At 39.6% G+C, this 27478-nt stretch overlaps 1 protein-coding gene across 3 annotated transcripts; it reads right to left on the minus strand.

Annotated features, from left to right (window-relative positions):
• Positions 1-10205: 10205 nt before the first annotated feature.
• Positions 10206-21376, minus strand: C1H5orf24 (chromosome 1 C5orf24 homolog). 3 transcript variants are annotated; one of them, XR_009263600.1, is made up of 3 exons: positions 21099-21376; positions 12083-15495; positions 10206-10318 (listed from the first exon to the last, which is right to left on the minus strand). XR_009263600.1 is itself a non-coding variant. In XM_058736169.1 (3 exons), the coding sequence occupies exons 2-3, from the start codon at positions 15490-15492 to the stop codon at positions 13280-13282; spliced, it is 468 nt and encodes a 155-aa protein (XP_058592152.1). In that variant the 5' UTR covers positions 15493-15495; positions 21099-21375; the 3' UTR covers positions 10956-13279. The 3 variants fall into 3 exon arrangements, 2 of the variants coding, with proteins under 2 accessions (XP_058592152.1, XP_058592149.1); XM_058736169.1 differs by lacking the exon at positions 10206-10318 and having other exon boundaries at positions 10956-13320; positions 15066-15495; positions 21099-21375; XM_058736166.1 differs by lacking the exon at positions 10206-10318 and having other exon boundaries at positions 10956-15495.
• Positions 21377-27478: the final 6102 nt, after the last annotated feature.

Below are 27478 nucleotides of genomic sequence, written 5' to 3' on the forward strand. Positions count from 1 at the left end.
TAAAATGGCTGGGGCGCCTGGGTGGCACAGTCGGTTGAGCGTCCGACTTCAGCCAGGTCACGATCTCACGGTCCGTGAGTTCGAGCCCCGCGTCAGGCTCTGGGCTGATGGCTCGGAGCCTGGAGCCTGTTTCCGATTCTGTGTCTCCCTCTCTCTGCCCCTCCCCCGTTCATGCTCTGTCTCTCTCTGTCCCAAAAATAAATAAAAAACGTTGAAAAAAAAATTAAAAAAAAAAAAACAATAAAATGGCTAGGAATAAATTCAACAAAAGAACTGCAAGTTCTATATATTGAAAATTATAAAACAGTGCTGAGAGAAATCAAGGAAGACCTAAATACATGTAAAAATATACCATGTTATGTATTAAAATATTGCTATGGTGCCACATCTCTCCAAATTGATGTATAGATACAATACAATCCATAACAAAATTATAGGAATTTAACATTGACAGACTTACCCTAAAGTCTGTATGGAAACACAAAAGCCAAAATAGCCAAAACAATTTTGAGGAAGAAAAACAAAGTAGGGGCACTTGGCTAGCTCAGAGGGTAGAACATGTAACTTTTTTTTTTTAATTTTTCAACATTTATTTTTTTTTTGAGAGACTGAGAGAGACAGAGCATGAGCAGGGGAGGGGCATAAAGGGAGACAGAGAATCCGAAGCAGGCTCCAGGCTCCGAGCTCTCAGCATAGAGCTCGACATGGGGCTCAAACTCACAAACCGCAAGATCATTGACCTGAGCCGAAGTTGGATGCTCAACCGAGCCACCTAGGAGCCCCAAACATGAAACTCTCAGGGTCATAAGTCCAATCTCCATGTTGGGCACAGAGGTTACTTTAAAAAAGAAGAAGGGGAAGGGGAAGAAGGAGGAAGAGAAAGAGGAGAAGAAGAAAGAGAAGGAGGAGGGGGAGGAGGAAAGGAAGAAGAAGAAGAAAAGAAGAAGAAGAAGAAGAAGAAGAAGAAGAAGAAGAAGAAGGAGGAGGAGGAGGAGGAGGAGGAGGAGGAGGAGGAGGAGGAGGAGGAGGAGGAGGAGGAGGAGGAGAAGAAGAAGAAGAAGAGGAAGAAGAAGAAGAAAAGAAAAGAAAAAAAGAAAGAAAGAAAGAAAGAAAGAAAGAAAGAAAGAAAGAAAGAAAGAAAGAAAGAAGAGGAAATTCTATTTCAATTAACAGACATAAACAGCTAAAGAAATTTTTTTCAATCATGGGACAATTAGGACAATATTAACACTGGATACTGGATGATATTTAGGAATTATTTCTTTAAAAATTTTTTTAAGTTTATTTACTTATTTTGAGAGAGAGACAGCACAAGTGGGGGAGGGACATAAAGAGAGAGAGAGAGAGAGAGAGAGAGAGAGAGAGAGAGAGAGAGAGAGAGAGAGAGAGAGGGAAACCCAAGCAGGGTCCATACTATCAGCTTAGAGCCCGATGTGGGGCTCGAATTCACCAAACGTTAATAAGATCATGACCTGAGCTGAAACAGAGTCGGACACTCAACCAACTGAGCCACACAGGTGCCCCAGGAATTATTTCTTTTAAAAATGTAATAATGGTATCATGTTTATGTGTTTTAGAAGGTCTTTAGATAAACATATTGAAATATTTTAGGAGGACATGATGTGATTTGGAGAATTTGCTTCAAATTCATTGGGGAGAGGCAGAGAGTTGGTGAAGATATAGATAAAAAATGTCTTTCTTAATTACTAAAATTTGATGATGGTAATATTGAGTGTCTTTATATTCTTTTTACTAAAGTGTGTATATTTCCAAAATAAACATTTTTACACAAAAATTTTAAAAAGGACTTTTTTTGGTTTGTTTTTGTGATAGTCCTACAGCTGTTTACCCCAAAACACCATAATCAGTTTCAGTCATCAGCCATTCTGTACCTGGCTTACTAAGGATGCATTACTTTTTTTAAGTTTATTTATTTATTTTGAGAGAGAGCATGTATGCATGCAAGCAGAGGAGGGGCAGAGAGAGAGAATCCCAAGCAGGTTATGCATCAACAGTATACAGCCTGACGTGGGGCTTGATCTCCCGACTGCACGATCATGATCTGAGCCAAAATCAAGAGTCAGACACTTAACCAACTGAACCACACCCAGTCTCCCCAGGAAGCATAACGTTTTATAGTTTCTGTTTATGTTATAGAGGAAACACAACAGCCATGTAAATAGCTCCCATCATGATATAAAAGCCAACATTAAGCCAACATCATGATTTATGAATGATCTCTTGCCTGATACTCCTGAGTTTATAAAGAATAAGCATCATAACCAATTTATTTATTTTTTTTAAAAGTTATCTCTACCCCCAACGTGGGGCTTGAACCCATGACTCAGATCCAGTCACATACTCCCAACAACCGAGTTAGCCAGGAACCCCAACCCCCATGTTTTCTTTTTGGTGAAAGTCATCCCAAACCTAGCCTAAAGCTTAGGACTAGGCAGATGGGTTGTAGTTTCACTTGTTCTGAACCCAAGTGAATTAGGTATCATGAGAGATAAAGCATGTTAACATATTAGTGCAGAACGAATAAAAATTGTCATCCCATAGTTTAAGTTCTACTTATTAAGGCATGTTTTCTTTTTTATTATTTTTTTATTAAATATAATTTATTGTCAAGTTGGTTTCCATACAACACCCAGTGTTCATCCCAACAGGTGCCCTCCTCAAAGCCCATCACCCACTTTCCCCTCTCCCTCACCCCCCATCAACCTCCATTTGTTCTCAGTATTTAAGTATTTAAGAGTCTCTTATGGTTTGCCTTCCTCCTTCTCTTTTTTTTCCCCCTTTCCCTCCCCCATGATCTTCTGTTAAGTTTCTCAGGATCTACATATGAGTGCAAATATATGGTATCTGCCTTTCTCTGTAAGGCATATGTTTTCTACTGTTGGTTCCTTGAGGGTAGGGACTTGTGTCCTGCTCGGTGTGTGAGCTGCCACACTGCAGAGTAGATGCTCAGTAGTTACTAAGATCTATTGAATATATTAGGCCAGTTGAAAGTCTGAGAAAATTACTAATAAAAAATGTTTTTACTTAAACTATCAAACTCTCTATGTTCAAGAGTACTTGATAAGAAATAACAAGTATTGGTGAAGATGTGGAGAAAAGGGAACCTCTGTGCACTGTTGGTGAGAATGTAAATTGGTACTGCCACTATGGAAAACAGTACAGGAGTTCCCCCCAAAATTAAAATGAGAACCACTATGTGATCCAACAATTCTACTTCTGGGTATCATCAAAATCAAATGATAACACTAACACAGAAAGATATCTGCATCCCCATGTTCACTGCCGCATTGTTTACAATAGCCAAAACATGGAAGTAACCCAAGTGTACTTGAATGGATGAACAGATAAAGACAATGTGGCACATGCAAGGGCACATGCGTATGTGCGTGCGCGCGCGCGCGCGCACACACACACACACACACACACACACACACACACACACAGGAATATTATTCAGTCATGAAAAAGGAAATTCTGCCATTTGTGACAAAGTGGATGGACCTTGAGGGCATTATGCTAAGTAAAATAAGTCAGACAGAAGAAGACAAATACTGTATGATTTCACTTATGCATGGAATCTAAAACAAAAAACAAAAACAAGCCCACAGGTACAGAGATTAGATTGTTAATTGCCAGAGGCAGGCAGGAGGTGGGCAAAATGGGTGAAAAGAACCAGTTACAAAAGAAATAAATCATGGTGATGTAATGTACAACATGAGGACTATAGTTAATACTATATTATATATTTGAAACTTGCTAAAAGAGATCTTAAAAGTTCTCAGCACAAGAAAAATCGTGCAACTATGTATGGTGATGGATGTGTAGAGATCATAATGCTGTATGTCAGTTATACCTCAATTGAAAAAAAAGAAAAAAAAAAAGCAAGGGGCGCCTGGGTAGCTCAGTTGGTTAAGCATCAGACTTTGACTCAGGTCATGATCTCATGATATCTGAGTTCTAGCCCGGCATCGGGTGAGCCCCGCTTCTCTCTCTGTCCCTCTCTACCCCTTGTGGGATTCTCTGTCTCTCCCTCTCTTTCTGCCCCTCACTCACTTGTGCCCTCCCCCCCCCAAAAAAAGGTAATAATTTTAAAAGTAGCTCCTTTTTGCCTCACACCCTCCATCACCTATAAAAACAATATTTACCTTCACCTATAAAGGGGTGGGCTATTCTAGAATAAACAACCTTTTCATATAGGCAGGGGCCATCTTAACTGGTCATACTTGGCTTGGATATATCCCATCTAACCACCTCCCCCACCATGCACACACTCCCATGTTCCCTAGCCTAGTTAATAGTGTCACCCTCATTATCTTTTTTTTTTTTTTTTTTAAGATTTTAGTTTTAAGTAATCCCTACACGCAATGTGGGCTCAAAATTGCAACCCCAAGATCAAGAGTTGCACGTTCCACCAACTGATCCAGCCAGGCACCCCAACCCCAACTCATAATCTTTGATACTCAATACTGACACCAAATTTTATTAACTCTGTGTCTCAGACCATAATCTGTCCTCTCTCTCTTCCCCACTGCCCAGTCCTAATCTTAGTATCTCACCCAAATGAGACTTTACCACTGGGCCTGCCTCTAGTCTTGTCTCTTCCAAGCCAACCTAAACTACAAATGTTAAGTCATTCTCTTACTTAAAACCTTCTAAGGGCTCACCATTGTCCTCAAAATAGAAACGTTAATTAAAATGATTTTCTGTGCCCTTCTGTAATTGTGTCCGTTTCTTCTCCCCTCCTCAAACCTGTTCACCACCACCACTCATCACACAATTGTTGTTGAAGAATATCATGCTTTCCAGGCTTTTGTGTGTTTTGTTCTGTCTCCAATACTCTCCCCTCTTCCACACATCAATCCCTCTCATCTTTCAGGGATCAACTTAAATATAATTTCATGGGGTGCCTGGGTGATTCAGTCAGTTAAGTGCCCAACTTCAGCTCAGGTCATGATCTCACAGTTCATGAGTTCAAGCCATGTGTTGGGATCTGTGCTGATAGCTCAGAGCCCGGAGCCTGCTTTGGGCTCTGTGTCTCTCCCTCTCTCTGCCCTCCCCTACTTGCTCTCTCTCTCAAAAATAAAACCATTTAAAAAATATCTTTTCATTTTGGGTACTTCTATAGCACCACTCAATTTACTCCAGAAATAGCATTAATCATATTGTATAATTGTCTGTTTACTTGTCTGAAATTTTCATTAGACTACAAACCAGTTGTCTAGGGCACTCAGAATAGTGTTAGACCCAAAGACAGCACTCAAATCTTTAATGAATTAGTAACAATTGTTCAAAAAGGAGGCGGGGGGGGGGGGGGCACCTAGTAATGATTTAAATTAGCTTCAAAAACAGCTTGGTTTTGGGGCGCCTGGGTGGCGCAGTCGGTTAAGCGTCCGACTTCAGCCAGGTCACAATCTCGCGGTCTGTGAGTTCGAGCCCCGCGTCAGGCTCTGGGCTGATGGCTCGGAGCCTGGAGCCTGTTTCCGATTCTGTGTCTCCCTCTCTCTCTGCCCCTCCCCCGTTCATGCTCTGTCTCTCTCTGTCCCAAAAATAAATTAAAAACGTTGAAAAAAAAATTAAAAAAAAAAAACAGCTTGGTTTCATGTAATCTGTAGGATTTTGCTTCTTCGTTCTACTCCAATTTTAAGCCCACAACCCTTTTCTATAGAGATGTGGTAGATACTGTTACTAAAATCCATCTGCTTCCATACCTGGACATGTCTGCCAAGTAGCAACATTTCCCAGTGCCTCTTGCAACCACAGGTAGTCAGGTGACCAACATTTAGTCCAAGAACTGTGAGAAATTATACAACTTATTAAAAGGGCCTGATCTGTTTACGAATGGATTTTAATTGTAAATTCAAATTCTTTATATAGCAGCACTGTCAACAATAGCTAAATTATGGAAAGAGCCTCAATGTCCATCAACTGATGAATGGATAAAGAAGTTGTGGTTTATATATACAATGGAATACTACTTGGCAATGAGAAAGAATGAAATATGCCCTTTTGTAGCAACGTGGATGGAACTGGACAGTGTTATTCTAAGTGAAATAAGTCATACAGAGAAAGACAGATACCATATACTTTCACTCTTATGTGGATCCTGAGAAACTTAACAGAAGCCCATGGGGGAGTGGAAGGCGGAAAAAAAAGTTAGAGAGAGGGAAGGAGGCAAACCATAAGAGACTCTTAAAAACTGAGAATAAACTGAAGGTTGATGGGGGGTGGGAGGGAGGGTAAGTGGGTGATGGGCACTGAGGAGGGCACCTGTTGGGATGAGCTCTGGGTGTTGTATGGAAACCAATTTGACAATAAATTTCATATTGAATAAATAAATAAATAAACAAATAAATAAATAAAATAAAAAATAAAATAAATAAAATAAAATAAAATAAAATAAAATAAAATAAAATAAAATAAAATAAAATAAAATAAAAAGGGCCTGGACTTCCAAAGCCCGTCTCTCAAGCCAGCTACAATAAAGTGAGTAATTGTGGGGCACCTGGGTGGCTCAGTCGGTTAAGCGTCGAACTTCTGCTCAGGTCTGATCTCACCGTTTTTGAGTCTGAGGCCCGCACCAGGCTCTGTGCTGGCAGCTCAGAGCCTGGAGCCTGCTTTGGATTCTGTCTCCCTCTCTCTCTCTACCCCTCCCTTGCTTGCACTGTCTCTGTCTCTCTCAGAAATAAACATTAAAAAAAACAACTGAGTAATCTTGGAAACCATGTTTTGAAAATGGCAAAAGTCACTTGGAGACCAGGTCTTTGAAAGACTGCACAAAACATTTATGTGGTGAGAAATACACTACCTTTGTTAGAGCCACTGCATTTGCGGGTCTCTATTAATAACAAACTATCATTACTGCAAGGGTGCCTGGCTGGCTCAGTTGGAAGAGCAGGACAATCTTGATCTCAGGGTCATGATTCAGAGCCCCATGAGGAGTACAGAGATTACTTAAAATATTAAAAAAATTAAATCTTAAAAAACAACTATCATTACTCTAAGTCCTGATACACAGGGTACGGATAGGCAGATAAAATGGGAAACCTGAGATACTCAGACATACTACATTAACTTAATAAAAAAAGTAAAGATTAAAATTTCCAGTATCAGAACAGCATTTTTATAGGGGTGCCTGGGTGGCTCAGTTGGCTAAAGTGTCGGAATCTTGGCTGGGTCAGAATCTCATGGTTCGTGGGATTGAGCCCTGCGTGGGGCTCTGAGGTGACAGTGCAGGGCCTGCTTGGGATTCTCTCTTCCTCTGCCCCTCTGCACTTGTGTGAATGCTCTCCCAAAAACAAACATTAAAAATTTTTTAAAAACCCAGTATTATGAAACAAGAGTCATATAAGTATAGAAATTAGGAATTTTCTTTTTTTCCCCCAAAGGATAACTTACTTCTTTATGAAAGAGTGAGCGAGCATGCACAAGCAGGGGAGAGGGGCAGCGGGAGACACAGAATCTCAAGCTGAGCGTGGAGCCCTATGTGGGGCTCAATCCTGGGATCGTGACCTGAGCTGAAATCCAGAGTCGGATGCCCAACCGACAGAGCCACAAAGGCACCCTGAAAGTAGGTATTTTCAAAACAAAAAAATATTTTCCTTGAGGAGAAGGATTGATATATCGTTACCTGAGGCAATTTAACAATACTAGTAAGTAAAATTAATACAAAAATGAGCAGGAAAAAGAACTTGTATCTATTGAGACAGGTCACATGGACCTACAAGGCAGCAACTGGGATGACTACTACCCTACATACTTTATTTTTTTTTTAAGTAGGCTTCACACCCAACGTGGGGCTTGAACTCAACAACCCAGAGAGTAAGAGTCTATGCATGCTACTCAGTTGCATAACTGAGCCAACCAGGTGCCCCTACATGCAACTTCTTATCCCAAGAAAAGCTAGACCAAGGATAAAGGGATGGATGCTTGACAATGTATCACAAACCAATTTCTTAGTCACAAACCAGTTCCAGTCAGCCCAGAGAAAATAGGCAAATGTACTCAAAAACATGCCAAGCTCATATGGAAATAAACACCTAACAAAAAGGACTAAAGATTTTAAGAGTAGTGAAAAAACAAATTACAGAGAAAACAAAAAAAAAGGCTCACTTTTTCTGTCACTCTCCTTGCTAAGAAGCTACTTCACAGCCCCTAGGTTCTCACAAGAGAATGGCTACTGGCATGCAGGCAAAATGTATAGTTTTTCCAGAGTGACATTTATCTTAGTGCCAGTACAAAAATACCTACTACTAAAAGCAGAACCCCATTAAAATTTTTTTCCAATGGTGAGGGCACCTGGGTGGCTCAGTCACTTAAGTGTCCGATTTCTGCTCGGGTCATGATCTCATAGATTGTGGGTTCGAGCTCCGCATCAGAGTCTGTGCTGACAGCTCAGAGCCTGGAGCCTGCTTTGGATTCTGTGTCTCCCTCTCTGCCCCTCCCCCCTCCTCCCCTGCCTGGACTCTGTCTCAAAAATAAACATTAAAAAAAATTAAAAAAATTTTTTTTCCAATGGTGAGTAGAAGGTAGTGGTTAAGAGCCGCAGCCTTGCATGGGTTGATGCTCTCTACCACTTACTCGGTGTACAATTCTGGGTAAATTATTTAATTTCCATAGGATTCAAGTTTGTTTTTTTTTTTATTTGCTTTTAAATTTTTTTAAAAAAAATCTTTATTTATTTTGAGAGAGAGACAGAGTGTGAGCAGGGGAGGAGCAGAGAGAGAGGGAGACACAGACCCGAAGCAGGCTCCGGGTCCTGAGCGGTCAGCACAGAGCCCAACGTGGGGCTCGAACTCACAAAGTGCGAGATCATGACCTGAAGTCAGACGCTCAACCAACTGCGCCACCCAGGCGCCGTTTTTCTTTTTAAACCAGTGAAAGGGGTATTCCAATTCCTTTGACATCATTCAATAAAATTGCAGTGATTTAATGAGAGCAGGTAAAGTGTTTATTATTTATGCCAAGTACTATAATAAAGCCATTATTGTTGTACCCTATTATATTTTTACTCCAATGGGGTTTTGTGTTTTGATTTTTAGAAAACATTTATGGTTGGCATTAATTTTGAAGCAACTATCCTTTAAGGGTGACATTTATCACCAAAAAGGCTACGTTGTAGTGTATTGTTTGCCAACAGCTTACCTCTGGCATTTGTGAGTCACTTTACCTGTGCTACTTACTCTAAACACTCTTACAGAAATCAGGCATGAAAATCCACATGTACTTCACAAGATACCAGTGATGCACATTTTGAAACAGGACAGAGTGATGATGAAACCTTCATAAACCGAGAACAACGAAATCTGGGTGCTAAGAATGGAAAATGTAGGGGCGCCTGGGTGGCGCAGTCGGTTAAGCGTCCGACTTCAGCCAGGTCACGATCTCGCGGTCCGTGAGTTCGAGCCCCGCGTCAGGCTCTGGGCTGACGGCTCAGAGCCTGGAGCCTGTTTCAGATTCTGTGTCTCCCTCTCTCTCTGCCCCTCCCCCGTTCATGCTCTGTCTCTCTCTGTCCCAAAAATAAATAAAAAACGTTGAAAAAAAAAAATTAAAAAAAAAAAAAAAAAAAGAATGGAAAATGTATAGTGGCAGCAGACCTCCTTTCATTCTACTAGGACATTCTTAGCAGAACTGTAATATTTTACAATTGTTCCAAAATTGATGCTTCTATGTTGTTATACAACTATCAAATGCCAATTGATTTCTATTTTCCTAAAGGTTGTTTGCGATTCTCACACACCACTGGCAACTAATGGGATCAAATCCACAAGTGTGTTAATAATAGTCAAGGTATAAATTCTGGGGGGTAAATGGAGACTTCCTTCTCTTCAATCTACAAATCTTAGTTGGCTGGCTTTTTCAACTGAAAAGGACACTGATTTGCTTTCTGACAACTGACAGAAAATGAGAATTTTGACAAGTATAGTTACAATGAACAAATGAGTTTTTACTGTAAAACTCTCATAAGGATCTACAGAAAACATGGTAAAGACACAGTGAATAATAACTAAGTAATCCTTTGAGCCATTGAAATGATCCAGTACGATGGTGTAGATCTCTTCCTAGATTAGGACCAGTACACCTGATCACCAGCACACTCTCATGTAGATGTGAGTGCTTCAACAATGTGAGGAAAAGCACACACCCAAAAATGCTTTAAAGTATGATTTGAAGAATATCTAATACAATTCAAAAGCACAAAACAGCCATCATTTGCTCAGGTTTTGAAATTCAACTTCAAATTTCATCTGTTGTTTCCTATTTCAATTTATCCTTCTAAATGCAGGGTCAGGAAATTTTCCTGTAAAGGAATAATCAGAAATATTTTAGGCTTTGTTGGCCTTATGTCATAACTACTCAGCTCCGCCACTCTATTACAAAAGCAGACTTAGACAATCTGTAAACAAACAATGGCTATTCCAGTAAAACTTTATTTACAAGAACAGGCAGTAGGCCTTAGTTTGCCAACTTGTGTTCTAGATGATCTGCAGGCTTTGAAGAAACTAAAAAAGGTAATTATATGTTCAAAAAATCAGGGGAAAGTGTTTTCCTTTTATATCTCCAATATTTACAAAATATGCACATGCTGTTCTCCCTAAGGTTAACATTAAAACAACAATAAATTAGCCTTGTTTAATACCTGAAATTTTTTAAACTAAAAAGATCAACAAAAATGTAAATATAAGCCTTTGGTATAACTATTAGCCTGCTGTATCTTAACAATGGGAAGAAAAAGCAAAGAATATTGAGATCCATTTAGAAATCAGGATTTTAAATTACAAAAATATAAATACTTCTATTTTGAGAAAAACAAAAGCACAGAGGTAACATTTCAGAAAGCACACCTAAGAAAATACAAGATCACAGCCATGATAAAGGTGTATGATTTATCATTCTTTTACTTGATAAATACTGTGCTAATAAAGCAGTAAACGTAGTTGGTTTTAAAGTAATGACTTTATTAATAAATATACATCCATATGATGATGTAGATACGAATCATGAACACTACTCCATTCCCATACACATAATTGCACACGAGTAGCTCAAGTTCATGGACATAAAAACATACACAGTATCTATTCAGACTTTTTACAGCAGAGGACAACGTGCTTATATCAGTTAATTGGTAATTATTTTTCTGTAATTATATGTGGAAAAAGGAAACTGTGAAACTTAAAGAATCAAAGTGGTCTGATTACTATAAATCACACACTTGATTTACTATAGCATTAAATTTTCCCAAAATTAAATACAATGTATGTGAGAGCACAGATTTATCTATTTGGGGGGAGGAGGAGGGAAAAGCAAAGGAAAGATTTAGATACATCCTAGAGTTCAGAGCATATAGTTAAGCTATAATAAAAACAAAAATAAAATAGCATCAAAATATTTTATGTCCAAGGAAAAAAATGTTTTGAACAACTGTTGTGAATGTTTATATTATAAAGGGACCATAAAATTTTACTGCATATAGAGACAATGACTGACAGAGCAGCAGTTATTGTCAACATCCCCTGAATTCTTCTTTTAAAGCTTCTTAGAATAGAAAGTTTTTTTTTTTTTTTTCTTTAGCTCATACACTGGTTTTTCTTACACTGGCTGGATCACCTTTAACCTAATAAATGGATCCAGATAACTGTTTTTTCCTCCTTAACTCAAAGAAACTCTATTACTTCAAGAAACTATTACATGTAAATTCACACAAACATCAGTTTGGAATGAATATTACTTTTATTACGTTAACAGAGATTTCCTTAAAAAGTAAATAAAAAATATCAAGAATATTTTAGTCTAAATGAACACTGATTTAAAAAATGTCCCCAAATATTAAAAACTAATCAGATGCTTATTTTCTTCCAATACATTGTGCCAGTATTTTTAAAATATCCAGTGCAAAACTCCAAAGATAGTATCAAAATCATCCCATACTAAAGATCAGTTATGCAAGGTTTATCTGTGAAAAAAATGAAAACTTCATCTGTATTAGCTGCTTATTTGTTAATATGATAATAAATAAGGCATGTTAAAATATTTTTCAAAGAAAAAAGGAAAGCAAACTTACTTGAATAGCAGATCATTTTCTGATCAACAGTTTTAATATAGAATAGTGAAACCTATTTTGTGAAGAAGAGAATTATACAATATAAAATTAGCAATTTACCTTTCAAGAAACAATCACACAGTTGGAAGAAAAGGCCAGTTTTCCCCAACTGATTATATTAAAGTATAGGCAATTGTTAACATGCTATTTCAGTGTTTATCATGACGAGACAGTGTTACAAAAGATGCACGATGTAGTCTTTATAGAGAAGTAAAAATATTGTGTATTTTAAGACTTCATTCATGTTATCACTCTATGTCCATTCTCTTCAGCATGGTACCAATAAAGTGTTCACAAGGAGAAAAGGAAGTGGAATCAGGAGATGCTCACCACCATACAGCTCTAATACTCCAGGTAAACGGTTACCTGAACAGAAAATCCAGCATTCTAAACAATGTTAACCATTCACAACTGTAGCCATTCGCTTCTTTTTTTCCTGGGACATAACTCCTGATATTAATAAACACTGTTATGAACAGAATTCCTTTAGTTGTTTTCACCATTTCATTAACATGTATACAAAATTCATTATACAATAATACACCTGCTTTATCTTCTGACACACAGCACAGCACCACTGAGTAGATGTGCTGGAGAATGGGGCAAAAGGCAGGGGAATCAACGAAGCAAAGGGCATAGAGAAAGGGAAGGGTATGTACAACAAATCAGGGATAAAAATAAACTGAAAGGGAAATGTCAAATGGACATAGTATAAAACAACATGTAACCAAATCCTTGATAGTGATATATAGGTAGAACATTTAAACAACTGTTTTCAGGAACTCAAAAGAGGATTTCTAAGCAGCCAACTGCTGAACATCATCTTGAGAAAGAGCTAAATGACAGATACATATCACAAAAGTGGATAGATGAACACAGGAATAAAGATGTAAGCATTTGTGTGTGTCAGAAGGTATACTGTTCTGAGTAAATTATTAAAAAGTTTTCTATTTTAAGCTTCTGTAAGGAGAAACTCTTGTAGCAATTTAGCTGCCAGAATGTTAGAACTGATTATATAGTCATCCACTATTGTTCTCTAGGGTTTGTGCAAAGCTAAAATTGATGAGGTCACTGTCTTAGATGCCAGTGCACACAAAGTCCCCACATACAATGCAACACCTCTTACTGTAAAGAGCAGCATAAGTCCAGCTCATTGTGTCAGGCATCACTGGAACACCTGAAGGCTTGCTGCTTTTTTCCTGATAAAAAAGGTATGAAACATGACATCCATTTGCAATCAGAGTTTGCATTAACTGAGAGCAAGCCCAAACAACACAAGATGTGCCCTTTTAAAATTGTCATTATTTTAAAAGTTTTTGGGTCCTGCAAATCTACATTATAATCTCAAAGGCATTTAAAATCACAAATACATACATTGTAACTTTAAAGTTCATTGGAGTTTTTTTTCCAAATCTGAAGTTTATAATAGTTTATTTTATTTAGAACAAACTCAGAATAAATAAAACGTATATTAACAAAGAATGTTACTTTCAGCAAGGGGAGAGATTTTCTTCTATCCCTACCATACACACCTACCCAGTATTTTTTTTCTTTTCTTTTTCTAAAGCAAACATTGTTGGAAAAAATTTTCTTTTGGATGAAGTGGTCTTACCGAAGCCACTGTTAGATTTTTAATTAAACTAACCAACATATTTTTACACGTTTCATGCATAGATGGATTCCGACAGATTTCTTAATATTTGGGTTCTGACAGTCAGAAAACTGCATTTTGTTTTTAACAGTTTTAGACTCTACCTTCAATTTGTGTCCTTTGGTAGATAGAAACCTGAAACCACAGTAAGTGCTAATGCAATGGGACAATTTCTTGGTTAAAAAAAAAAACAAAAACAAAAACAAACTACAAAACATTTTGAATAAATGAACAACATTAATAAATGTTTTAAGTATAATGCTTTAAAACTAAATATAATGAAAGGCAAAATGTAGTGACTACGGCTACATGCACACCTTAAGAATGATTCTTTCTCTATTATATTAAATATGCTATTCTTAGAATGCATTATATTTCACCAGAAATGTAATGTGCAGTTTTTATTAAAAAGTTTAATTTTTCAGTAAATATGAGTTGTTTGTAGTGTTTGGTATATATACTCTTAGGCAATTAAAAAATACACAACATATCACTGCTGGAAGGCAAACACTAAAGAATTCTTTTAGGAATAATGGTTAAATCAATCAATACCATGTAAATCAATAAAACAAAATAAATAAGTTTCTGCTGTTTAAACTTAGAACATTAAAGATTTTTAACATCTGAAGTCTGTGTAAATGCCAAAGCATACAAATATCTGTGTCCTGTCTCATGAAAAGAAATGTTAACAAAAACTCACAGCCATTACCTCAAGTAATCCTGAATCATTAGTTTGCTTTGTTCCATCAGTTAAAAATACCTTAGATATTATTTTTAATATATTGTAGGCTTACTTCACGAACTAATATGAAAAATTGTTTCAGTTGTTTAGCACATAAAACATCGATGAAGAATGGCCTAAAAGTAGTAATGACGTATGAGACACAACCATAACGGTAACTCTAAAGGAAAAGCAAAAATGACAGTTAGGTATTACACTTGAACCTATATACAAACACAACGCCACTGCTCATGCCCTGAGGGCATCTGTGAGCAACTGGCAGTTTCTGAGCAAAAGCAGGAAAACAAATCAAATGGGAAGACAAATTTGGAAAGCCCAGGCTACAAAATCATGTATGTCAAAATAAAACCAAGAAGCTTTGGGATTATTCACAACCTTCCTTCTAAACCTGGCCCTCCTTTCCTCCTTCATTCACTCATTGGGTGGCTTGACTTCACTGCTAGTTTCCTCTACCCCATGAACTGCTCTGCCGTGCATCATAGGGTAAGGAAAAGCTGCTGTGCCACAGCCATAACCAAGATCGGCAAGACGGGATAGAGCTTTAATGCTACCTGGAGGTCTCCCTGGGCTGACTTTGTATCCTGCAGCTTTAGTTGTACCCAAAGGTCTGCCTGGACTTGTCTTAAATCCAGCTGCTTTGGTGGTTCCCAGGGGTCTGCCAGTGCTGGTACGGTATCCTGCGGATTTGGTGGTTCCTGAAGGTCGGCCACGTTTACCGGATCGGTTGAGATTTTTCTTTTTCTTTAGTTCATCCTTTATCTCTAGACTTCTGCCACTTGTAGTCTGCAAGTGTGTTTCATTTAATGGGTCTTGCCTCTGACAAGCCATTGGCTTGTGGCTGACTGTGTGGCTATATTTGCTTTGCTGGGAGGAATATATGTCAAACTGATCGGCAGCTCTCATGGCATCTTCACTGAGGCAGGAAGGCTTGCCAGGCCCACAGAAAGCTGGATTACTGCTGGCAACAGGATGCATCATTTTCTAGCAAAAATAAAAGACAAATATGCATAAATACACATATATAAATATATACCTGTATGACAGCATTCAGTGGTATTGAAAATAGTCTGTCTTCCAAGAGCTATGCAGGCTCCCTAAAATTAGGCTGACAGGCAGGACTCCAGACCACTTATAAACAAACACACATCAGCAGATTCAAAGATAAACTTGTTTTCCTCAATTTAATCAAGGGTATGGAGATATGTCATATAAGGTAACTGAACTCTAATACTCAACTCAAATATAATACATTAGTAGCCATATGTTTCTCTGGTTAGGAAATGGAAAAATGGCAAGCAAAGAATATATGTGTTATACTTTATTGGCTTTTTGCTTCTAGATTATGAAACCCTAAAAGGATAACAACAAACACAAGAACTTTTATTAACATGATTCTTCTTCTCATTTGCCTAACATTTTTAGAATGTCTCTTATTGGCCTTTTATTTCTCACATATACACTTCTGATCTGGCTACAATTTCCACAAGACACTTCCTCAATGTAATTTATTACCGATATATAATCCTGAGTGTGTGCTACACTTTACAAAACACAGAAATGTGTCAAGCAAAGAAAAGAATCTCTCAAGGTACTGACTCCCTTTAAACTAATCTATCCTCCCACCCCCAAAAAACCAACCAACCAAAAAAACTAATCTATCCAAACAGGAGGCAGTACCAATATAAAAGGTGAATAAAGATTTCCATTAGCTAAACTCAGTCAACATTTATATAACTGAGACTTATACTACAAAAATATGGGTAACAATCATAATGAAATACTTCCTATTTTGAAGGTATAGTTATCAAGACCAAAAGTTCAAAGTGTAAACACTGCTTTCTCTCTGATCATAAATATGCATGGATCTTCTTCCCTTACAAGAGCCCTGTGACTAATTAACAGTCTAATCTCTGTTTTGTCTTGAGGACATCCCTGTGATTTTTTTCTTTATAAAGGATAGATTATAACCACCACTGTAACAAACCAGTCCTTAACAGCCATATCATTTAGACACACAGAAAATGAGTTTATAGAGACTAAAGTATTATATTTCAATAAGGTAAGAAAATAAACCTGTGGGTTCCATTCAGATTTAGAAAAAGAATCACAGGTGTATAGTAAGGTCTAGCCCCCAAGTTGTTAGATGTTAGCCTATACCATACATGTAAAAGTGGACCAAAACTTCAGTTATGAAGGCAGAAAGAAATGGGAACCAAGTCACAGAAGTGAATTCTGTTAAATCACAAAATATCTGCTGAAAATCAACAGATAACAGAGCTACTTGGCAGCTGGCTTAAAGCCTTAACTAGAAAGGAAGAGTATCTACAGTGACAAGCTAGTTGTTTATGACAGAAGCCTTACGGACTTGAGATCATAAGTCAAGACTGAGTTAAACACAAATATTAGAAGAAACAATTCTTCACTCAATCCCAAGGATATAATCAAAAAGAGGTTATTAATTATCACCTCACCAGCTCAAATTCTAAGTTCAGGTCAGAAATAAAGGGAGATCATCAAGATGTGTTCCAAATGTAGTAATATTAGGTGAAAGTTAACAGTTTTTGAACATTTTCTAGGTGGCAGGTGGTAAGTTTGGCACTTGGCACATCATCTGATTTAATCCTCACCACAACTCTGAGGAACACACTATTATTAGTTCTATTTTACAGAAAATGAGGAATTTTTAGCTACTTGCCAAGGTCACACATTAGGAAATGGTAAAGTCAAACAGGAATTCAGATAATCTGACATGAGAACCAACAATTTCAGCATAACAGACAACTATATCCAGGTATCTCAGTAACAGCACTGTCATTTGGGTCAGATAATTTTTGCGGGGGAGGAGGGTGTCCTGTGTATTTTAAGATACTTATTAGCAGCATCCCTGGTCTCTACCCACTAGATGTCAGTAACTATACCCTCTTCTTCCTAACAATTTGACAATCCAAAGTTTCTCCATACCGTGCCAATATTCTCTGGGGGGGCAAAACCCACCCCCTACCATGAGCATCACCCAGCTGTATTAAAATGAAAACAGAAGACCCATTTTAAAATATTCCTGTTTAAGTTCTTATTCACCTCTTTAGCTTATACCTCTGCAAAAATCCACAAAATCTTTGTTAAGAACACTTACAAAGTCAAACATTTGTTTTCCAAATTGAAAAAAAGCTAATGCTGGCAGATGTGAAGGGACTAACCACATTCCTTTCCCCTTCAAGTTATAAACTAATTGAGAAATATAAACAGGAATTAGATAGGAATCGAAGTACTAGTTTACTGCCAATAAAGTTGGACTAGAGACCACAGGCAAATACAAAGAGAAACACAGACCTCTCAGCAGAAGATTTTAAGAGAAAAAGTGACCCCCTTTTCAAATTTATTATCCAGAAATCACCCTGCTGGAAAGAAAGCCCTAGTAAAAAGAGGTAGAAAGGTATAAGTTCTCTTACACAAGTAGCACTGCCAGTAAAGGAAGAAAATGTTTTCTTTCCTACAGTCTATTTCAATGCTTTACAGTTCATACCTTTTAAGTTCCTAATCATTAATTTACCAAAACCTTTCCTCTGGATCTTACTTCCCTTAACTTTACCTTTTCTTAATGTATCAGAACAGTCGCTATATATTAACATTCAGGATATAGAGTCTCAGTTTACATTACATTAGGCTTTCAACAGCAAGATGCTACCATATATCTTCTACTCAGATATCAATCAACATGGAAGCAAAATACACTATTTAAAAAGCAGACCTGTAGGGGCTCCTGGGTGGCTCAGTCAGTTGAGCATCCGACTTTGGCTCAGGTCATGATCTCACGATCCGTGGGTTCCAGCCCAGAGTCAGGCTCTGTGCTGACAGCTCAGAGCCTGAAGCCTACTTCACATTTTGTGTCTTCCTCTCTCTCAGCCCCTCGCACACTCCCACAGTCAGTCTCTCTCTCTCTGTCTCTCAAAGTAAACATTAGAAAAAAAATTTTTAAACAATGTGGTCGTCTGGATGGCTCAGTCCATGAAGCATCTGACTCTTGATTTAGGCTCGGGTCGTGATCTCACAGTCTGTGGGATCCAGCCTTACACCGGACTCCACACTGTCAGTGTGCCAGCCTGCTTGGGATTCTGTCTCTCTGCCCTGACCGTGCGTGCACACTCTCTCTCAAAATAAGTAAATAAAGTTAAAAAAATAAAGCATCCTTCTCCAATTCCTTTAATCTTCTCAGGGAATTTAGGCATTTGGTTTGTATTATGTTAATTTACTTCTGACACAGCTCACATTTATTAAGAGCCAACTCAATGCAAAACACTATTCTAAGTGCTAGGACACAAACAGGAGTGAAGCTGTTTATCCCAATGGAAAGACAATGAGACACTGACTTAAGGAACATTTCTTTTTTTTTTTTTTCATGTTTATTTATTTATTTTTTTTTAAATTTTTTTTTTTCAACATTTTTTATTTATTTTTGGGACAGAGAGAGACAGAGCATGAACGGGGGAGGGGCAGAGAGAGAGGGAGACACAGAATTGGAAACAGGCTCCAGGCTCCGAGCCATCAGCCCAGAGCCTGACGCGGGGCTCAAACTCACGGACCGCGAGATCGTGACCTGGCTGAAGTCGGACGCTTAACCGACTGCGCCACCCAGGCGCCCTTTATTTATTTTTAAGAGAGAGAGAGAGAGAGAGAGAGAGAGAGAGAGAGAGAGAGAGAGAGAGAGAGAGAGAGAGAGAGAGAGAGAGAGATGTGTGCGCGCGAGCAGGGGAGGGGCAAAGAGAGAGGGAGACACAAAATCTGAAGCAGGCTCCAAGCTCTGAGCTGTCAGCACAGAGCTGGATAGGGGGCCCAAACTCACCAACCTCAGATACCATGACCTGAGCCAAAGTCGGACGCTTAACTAACTGAGCCACCCAGGCTCCCCTTAAAGAACATTTCTAAAGGCAAGTCTTCTATATGTTCTGTATTTGCTATTCCTGCTACTGTCAAGAAATCAGTACAGTATTCCGCTTACTCAATAACTGATTAGGAAGTTGGACAAGAAATTTACTATGACAGTTACTGATGTAAATAGTTAAAAAGGAAAGAGTTAAAATCAATCCTTTCTACTTTTGATTTCAGCCTTTTAAGATGGGAATCAACAGCATTAGATCTTTGTGTGCATAATCATCTACACACATACAAAGAACATACATGTTTTTATGCAGTATTTACATATACAGGCGTTAATTAATCCTACACTTAATAATGTCTCCTACTTTGACTTCAGGACTTGTCACCATATTGTTCTTTCTTGTAAGGTTCTTCCAATACTATAGTACAGAGTTCAATGGAAGTATGCAGGGCATATTTCTTAAAAGAGCCAGAATGAATACATTTCTAGAAAGTTCAATACAAAGTTTGGACTGAACGAAAGCCAAGAATAACAGAATGGAATGTGTAGACTATCAAAGGTTAACTGCCTTTTAAAATGGTTCACTGAATATATGGGAGTCAACTAAGAGCTTCTATATATTTCAACTGTACCTAAATTAGAATTTTTAAAGCACACACTAAAACTTGCTATCTTTAAGTTGTTTTATCATGTTTAAACCCGAAAGTCCTTGGGTGAGCAGTTCTTTATGAAAGAATTCCTTTCCCTTCTCTTGAATGTGGCAGTCATTACTGCCAACATAAAGAACTCTAACTATTTTTAGTAGCTTCACAAAGCTTTAGTGAAGCTTTCTAAACATGGAGAAAAATCTTCCTTTCAAGAAATCCAAGTTCTGCTCTCTTCCAAACATCAAACATCACATAATTCTCAGAGATCTCTTTCACGTCATTTGGGTTGTAACAATTATATAGAATCATATATGTTTTTATAATTATAAATTGAAGTCCATTTGTGACCCGCGTCACTCAGAATGTCTATTCAGCTAAAACCAAAACAAATGCCAAAGCCATGCATCCTGTCCCACCACGGAAAGTTTTGTTACTAGGACAGATCATAAATAACAGCATTCTTTGTCTTCTTCCTACTCCCTTAGTTGTGCCCCACGGCGCAGTTTCCCCGGTGTCAGAATCCTTATCTGACTTGGAAGTGTTTAGAAATGTATTAGCAGTTATGCTCAAAAGCGATTATTAATGCATTAGCAAGAACAACTTTGCAAGACACATGTCCACACTAGAGAAAGAGTCCTGAACCCTCCAATAATCAAAATTCATAGCCCGCTCTCCGTGCACTTGGGAGTTCCGCAAGCTGAAGTCCACAGGCCACTGCATCTAGATGTCTCCATCTCGAAGCCGGCCGACTTCAATTTAAAGGGGCTCAGGAAGGACCGCTAATTCCGACCTCTCAAAGAAAAGAAAAGGTGACCCCTCCCCCCAGCCGCAGGAGACATTTCCCCCAATAATGGCTCCACGCCGAGGGACGAACAGACTACGTCCGGGGCCCCTCCTCTCGCTTCGGGGTAGGCCAGAGCCCCTCCTCAGACGTGGGTCGGAGACCTCTTCGCACCAGCTGGCGAGGCCCCTGTTCTGGCCGCCTCCTTGCCGTCTACACGAGCTCCCGCCGCCTAGACTCTGCTCCGAGCCAGACTGACAAACCCCGCGCGCCCACCTACCTCAGTCGCTGGTAGCCCGGCCCCTCAGCGCGCCCAAGGGTTGCCCATCAGCTGGGAACCTCACGCCCGCGCCGCTCCCTTTCTAGCCCGCCGCCTCTGCACTACGCGAAAAGCCCAAATGAGAGGGGCAGGCAGCTAGGGCGGTGGCGGCGAAGTGGACGCTGACTTCCAGCTCCCGCCGCAGCCACCACTCCGGATCCTGCCCCAAACGCAGGAGGAAGAGGCCGCCACAGCCCAGTACTGCGAAGGGAGGCGTGCGCGAGCTCGCAAGAACCGCGCACGCACACGCACACGCACACGCACACGCACACGCACACGCACACGCACACGCACACGCACACGCACACGCACACGCACACGCACACGCACACCGCGAGACCCAGTCTCCCGCCGACGACCAGCACGCAGGCTCGGGGAGGGTAGCCGGCAGAGCCAGGATGCGCTTGCGCGCCGTGGGGCCGAACAGGAGGCGGTGCTTAGGACCGCGCAGGTCTGGTTGTGGTTCAGGCCCAGAGCTGTAGATGAGTTGTAGACCCACCGGAAGGGATGCAGCTTCCTACCAGGATTTTCGTCGCGATTCCAAGTAGATGTTGGAACTACTACTTGACCCCATTTCTCAGATTAAAGGACTACTAAGTGATGGAGTCATGATTTGAACCCTGCTGCCTTGTTCCAAAAAGCCTGCCTTTAATTAATGGTGGCAAAAAGATGAATGCCTAATTGTGTTAGGTGCTGTCTAAAGCATGTTACAAGGGCTCAGCTTCTACCCTTTAGCTGCTTATGGATGGGTAGAATGAGACCTCCACCTAACAAAATGGGGAATATTCAAATAAAATGAGTTTGGGGCCTCAGGGCCATGTGATCATGAAAAGCATTTTGTGGGACATCCTGTACTTTTAAAAAAGTTTTTTACACTCAAGACTTAAGAATTGCCATATTCTTCATTCCACTATCCCAGGAAGGGATGGGACAAGTAGTTTGCTTTCAAAATCCTCCCCCCGCTTTATGAAATTTCTGATAGATCAGTCCCCCCTATACAGGACAATTAGCAAAAGGATTAATTTCCCCCAGTTCTTCCTGCTGTGAATTCAGAAAGGAGAGGATCCAGAAACAAAGGCTGCTGAGAAGACATTTTATTTAGTAGTGCAAAGAGACTAGAGGTGGTGCCTCTCCTTTTTGACTATGCAACGAAGACTGTTTGAGGAGGTAATTCTCTGCACGGAATTTTACCTTGAGCACAGTACTTGGCCAGGTGCTGTTGCCAGTAGGAAAGGAGGAAAACTTTCCTGGGTGAACACACAAACCAGGAGGAAAACCAAATATAATACATAAAACAGGCAAGCCCATTCATTTTCTAGCAGGCATAGTTATGTAACAAGATTCTAAATATTCTCATTACTTCTATAAAATACTAGAAAACAAAACTGATTACACCGGTATAATATCAGTATAATATACTGATTATATATTGCTCATATATAAAAAGGAAAATATGAAGGGTGCCTGGGTTGTTCAGTCAGTTAAACCTCTCCCACTCTTTTTTTTTTTAATTTTTTAAAATGTTTATTTGTTTTTGAGAAAGAGCATGAGAGAGAGAAGTGGCCGAGAGAGAGAGAGGGAGACACAGAATCCAAAGCAGGCTCCAGGCTCTAAGCTGTCAGCACAGAGCCCGATGCAGGACTTGAACCACCAGCCGTGGGATCATGACCTGAGCTGAAGTCAGAGGATTAACCGACTAAGCCACCCAGGCACCCCAAACCTCCCACTCTTGATTTCAGCTCAGGTCTTGATCTCACCGTCAGAGTTCTAGCTCCGTGTTGGGTTCTGTGCTCCGGATAAAGCCTACTTAAAAAAAAAAAAAAAAAAAAATGTACACAGATTTGAGGACATATTAAGTAACTTTTTTTTTTTTTTAAACGTGTATTTATTTTTGAGACAGAGAGAGACAGAGCATGAACGGGGGAGGGTCAGAGAGTGAGGGAGACACAGAATCTGAAACAGGCTCCAGGCTCCGAGCCATCAGCCCAGAGCCTGACGCGGGGCTCGAACTCACATACCGTGAGATCGTGACCTGAGCCGAAGTCGGACGCTTAACCGACTGAGCCACCCAGGCGCCCCTTAAGTAACTTTCCAGAAAAACATTAGGCAAGTCTTCTCTACTCAAGTCCTCTTTTTTTACTTGAAGTGGAATTTCATAAAGCATTGTAGCACTCCCATACCATATCATGACCATTCCAGATTCCTAATTACATTTTTGTGTGGAATGGCATTTGTACATAAAACCACTTAAAAAACAAACTTTCAGGGGGTTCCTGGGTGGCTCAGTTGGTTAAGTGTCTGACCCTCGATTTCCTCTTGGGCACTGGTCCCAGAGTCACGGGATCAAGCTCCACACGGAGTGTGGTGTGGAGCCTGCTTAAGATTCTGTCTGCCCCTCTCCCTGGATCCTACTCTCTCTTTAAAAAACAAAGAAAACAATCAAATTCTCATACAAAAAAGGTCAGATGATTTGCAGACCCAAAGGACAGATAGCTGGAATAACAGATGAAGTCAGACATTCCTGGGTATCAATGCCTTTCTGCTACTTGTGTCCTATAGTACCTTGGGCAAGTCACTGCTCTTCTCAGAAGTTGCCATTTATGTGAAATGAAAACAATGTCCTCCTTACAGGGATAAGGAATGAAGGTAGCTAATGGGTAAAGACAGATGTGGATTTCTGTTTTTGTTTTTTTAACTTTTTGTGTTTTTTAAGAGAGACAGCGAGCCAGGGAGAGAAACAGAGGGGGAGAGAGAATCTTAACCAGGCTCCACACTCAGCTTGGAGCAAGATGTGGGGCTCAATCCCACGACCCTGCAATCATATCCTAAGCTCAAATCAAGAGTCTGCCGTTTAACTGAGTGAGCCACCCAGGCACCCTGATAGATGTGGATTCAAATCCCAGGTCTGCCACTTATTAGCTGTATGACTCTGAACAAGCAACTAGTCAACTCAACATGTACTTACTGAATGCAAGGTCCTGGGGATATAGGACTAATATGGTCTCTGACCTCAGGGAGTTTACATTCTGGTGAGGTAGACAAAAATACAAGCAGATAATCAAAATATGTTAACTGCTGATCTGTTATTTTGAGAATCATCTCAGAAATTATAGGTGCCGCAGTACACACAGATAAAACATGGTCCTGAACGTAGAGGCTTTTTCAAGAGCAGAGCCATTTATCATCACTTCACGTTCAAGAAAATCATACCTTTAAATGTCACACTCTTTAACTTATCTCCCAACATTTCTTCTTCAAAAGTATATACCCTTGAAATACAATTTGGACGCAACCCAACATTCTTCATTCCTTCATTCAGCCTGACGCAGGGTAGGCCACATCATATAAACAAACCACCAACTTATAAGATTTTCGAATGATAAATGGTAGCTGTACACATACATAAGGAAAGCCATAAAAGGAGTATTTGTTTAGAGCTGGGAACCAGCTGCCTCTAGAGACCACTGAACTGGGGCAACAAGGGTTCCTAAATACTTTCACTTAAACTGAAAGATACACATAGAAAAATGAATCTCACTTCATAGATTTTAGTTTATCAGTAGCCATGGACTGTCCTTGCTAGCTATATGGCTTACAGCAGTATTCAAAGTAATAGCAATATTGAAAGAGAGCATAAGAAAACCCACACTAATTCACCCATGTTAGACAATAGTACTAACATTTATTGGATGCTTACCATATGCCAGGCACTATCTTTGTATGTTTTAAATGTTCTATTTAGAGAGGAGTGCCTGGGTGGCTCAGTCAGTTAAGCGTCCATCTTCTGCTCAGGTCATGATCTCAATTCGTGGGTTTGAGCCTGGCATCAGGCTCTCTCTTGACAGCTCAGAGCCTGGGTCCTGGAGCCTGCTTCAGATTCTATGCCTCCTCTCTCTCTGCCCCTCTCCCGCACGCATGTGCACACACACGCATGCACACACTTTCCCTCTCTCTCTCTCAAAAATAAACACTGTTTAAAAAATGTAAATGTTCTATTTCACCTCATGCTTACAGCTCTGAGATAGGTATTTTCACATCCCATTTACATATGAAAAAGCAGACATTTTAAAACATTTAAGCAACCATGGCCAATGGTTGTTTAAGTACCCCCAATACAGTCAATTTATGTATAATTATGTCTATGTACAGTTGTACCAATACTGTAACCAGTATATTTAAACACAATATGTCATGAAACTTTTTTTTTAAGTTTATTATTTTTCATAGAGAGCCCTAGTGGAGGAGGGGCACAGAGAGAAGGAAAGGGAGAATCCCAAACAGGCTCCACATTGTTAGCACAGAGCCTGACATGGGGCTTGATCCCACAAGCCATGAGATCAAGACCCGAGCCAAAATCAAGAGTCAGACGCTCAAAACGAATGAGCCACCCAGGCACCCCATGAAACAATATATTATAAAAGCTACTAAAAATTTTTTAAGAAGAAACACAAATAGCTTTAGTATTTTCTTCCTGCTTTCCAAATACATGTCCCACTTTGGAGATTGGAGTGAAAATCTAAGAGCAAAACAAAGTGAAGATTTTCAGTAGTTTTCAGACTTGAATGTGTATCACAGAATCCTACCACCCCAGATACACTTAAATAGCAGCACTAGACCCCTAAATATTTAGAACTTGTGCTCTTTTTGAAGCTCCCAGGCATTCACTCACCTGTTCTTTCATTGAGCTTTCCAAACTGGAGACTTGGGCCCTGGACTGGCTTAGGGGATAGGGAAGACTCATTTTGCAAATCTACAATACAGTTCTGGGAGCCTCAGCTCACAGAAGACTCTCTCAGGCAAAGGCAAGGAGAGAAAATGCTGCCTTCAAGTATTCTTGACTTGCTGGACCCCCATAGCTGAGAGCCTGCTAGGAATTCAGAAATAAAGGCCATGGACACTTTAATATGCAAGGCTGCTAAAAAGTGCCTGGAGTTGACAAGCTGCTAAAAACCCATCTATTATTAAGTGCCAAGTTAAAATGATATGCTTTTTCTGTGGACAAAGAGCCATTTTTCCATAGTGAATCTTCACATAGTCTTTTTTCCATAATAGGCAAAATTGAAAAGAGTCTAATATTCAAAACATGGACTATCAGTTATCCACATATTAAAAATGTTTAGGAACTTCTTCCTTCTGAAACTCTAGCTTTTACAGTAGTCCTCATAATATCTCAGAGGGTAACTGAGCTCCAGTTCCCTAAAGGGGTTAAAACTTTTATTATTTTTCTTTCAAATCCCCCCCCCCTCCGCCAAGGTTAATGCAAAATTAGAATTTCTTTTTAAAGGATACAGCTTCAAAATCATGAAGTCCTATAACTTGAAGCCATATTTGGAAGAGAATAAGGTCAAGAAAAACAATCAAAAGTAAATTCCTCAGGGCGCCTGGCTGGCTCAGTCGGTGGAGCATGCAACTCTTGATCTAAGAACTGTGAGTTCAAGCTCCGCATTGGGTGTAGATTACTTAAAAATCAAATCTTAAAAAAAAAAAAAAAAAAAAAGTAAATTCCTTGCCAGTCATGTGATTTGATAGTATGCACTTAACTACACATCCAGCTAAGCCAAAAGGTACTTTAAAAGTGAGACCACTAGGGGCGCCTGGGTGGCGCAGTCGGTTAAGCGTCCGACTTCAGCCAGGTCACGATCTCGCCGTCCGTGAGTTCGAGCCCCGCGTCAGGCTCTGGGCTGATGGCTCGGAGCCTGGAGCCTGTTTCCGATTCTGTGTCTCCCTCTCTCTCTGCCCCTCCCCTGTTCATGCTCTGTCTCTCTCTGTCCCAAAAATAAATAAAAAACGTTGAAAAAAAAAAAAAAGTGAGACCACTGATATTGTAGGGATTTTGCAAGAAAATGTTTGTTTACAATTTTTCTTCACATTTCTACCTGAATTCCTGCCTGAGGAAATTGTAAGTTGATATGGGGCAAGACAGGGAGGAGGGGAAGACCTTCAAATACCTGCAACTGGTAACACTAGAAAATCTTTACCTAGTGAGGGAACTGTACCATCTTTAGTTCTGGAGAGCTCGCCTAAGAACAGAACATATGGAAAATATTAAGATGGTGATTATACTCCCAAGCTAAACGTCCAACTCCAGTGAGATTTTATTAAGGTTTTCTGATGATTTCATCACCTAAACTGAATAAAAAGCTAAGACATCCCCTCTACTCCTCCACATATATTCACTCTCTTTCTCTTTATAATTACACATTCATCTCTTTTTTTAAGGTTTTTTTTTTTTTTTTTAATTTTATATTTGAGAGAGAAACAGAGTGCAATGCAAATAGGGGAGGGGCAAAGAGACAGAGAAAGAATCTGAAGCAGGCTCCAGGCTCCGAGCTGTCAGCACA

Source organism: Neofelis nebulosa, chromosome 1 (genome assembly GCF_028018385.1).
Source record: "Neofelis nebulosa isolate mNeoNeb1 chromosome 1, mNeoNeb1.pri, whole genome shotgun sequence".
Taxonomy (NCBI): Eukaryota; Metazoa; Chordata; class Mammalia; order Carnivora; family Felidae; genus Neofelis; species Neofelis nebulosa.

Bases quoted from the DNA above. Each gene is read 5' to 3' on its own strand.
- C1H5orf24 (XM_058736166.1), bottom strand. From the start codon at position 15,492: ATGATGCATCCTGTTGCCAGCAGTAATCCAGCTTTCTGTGGGCCTGGC.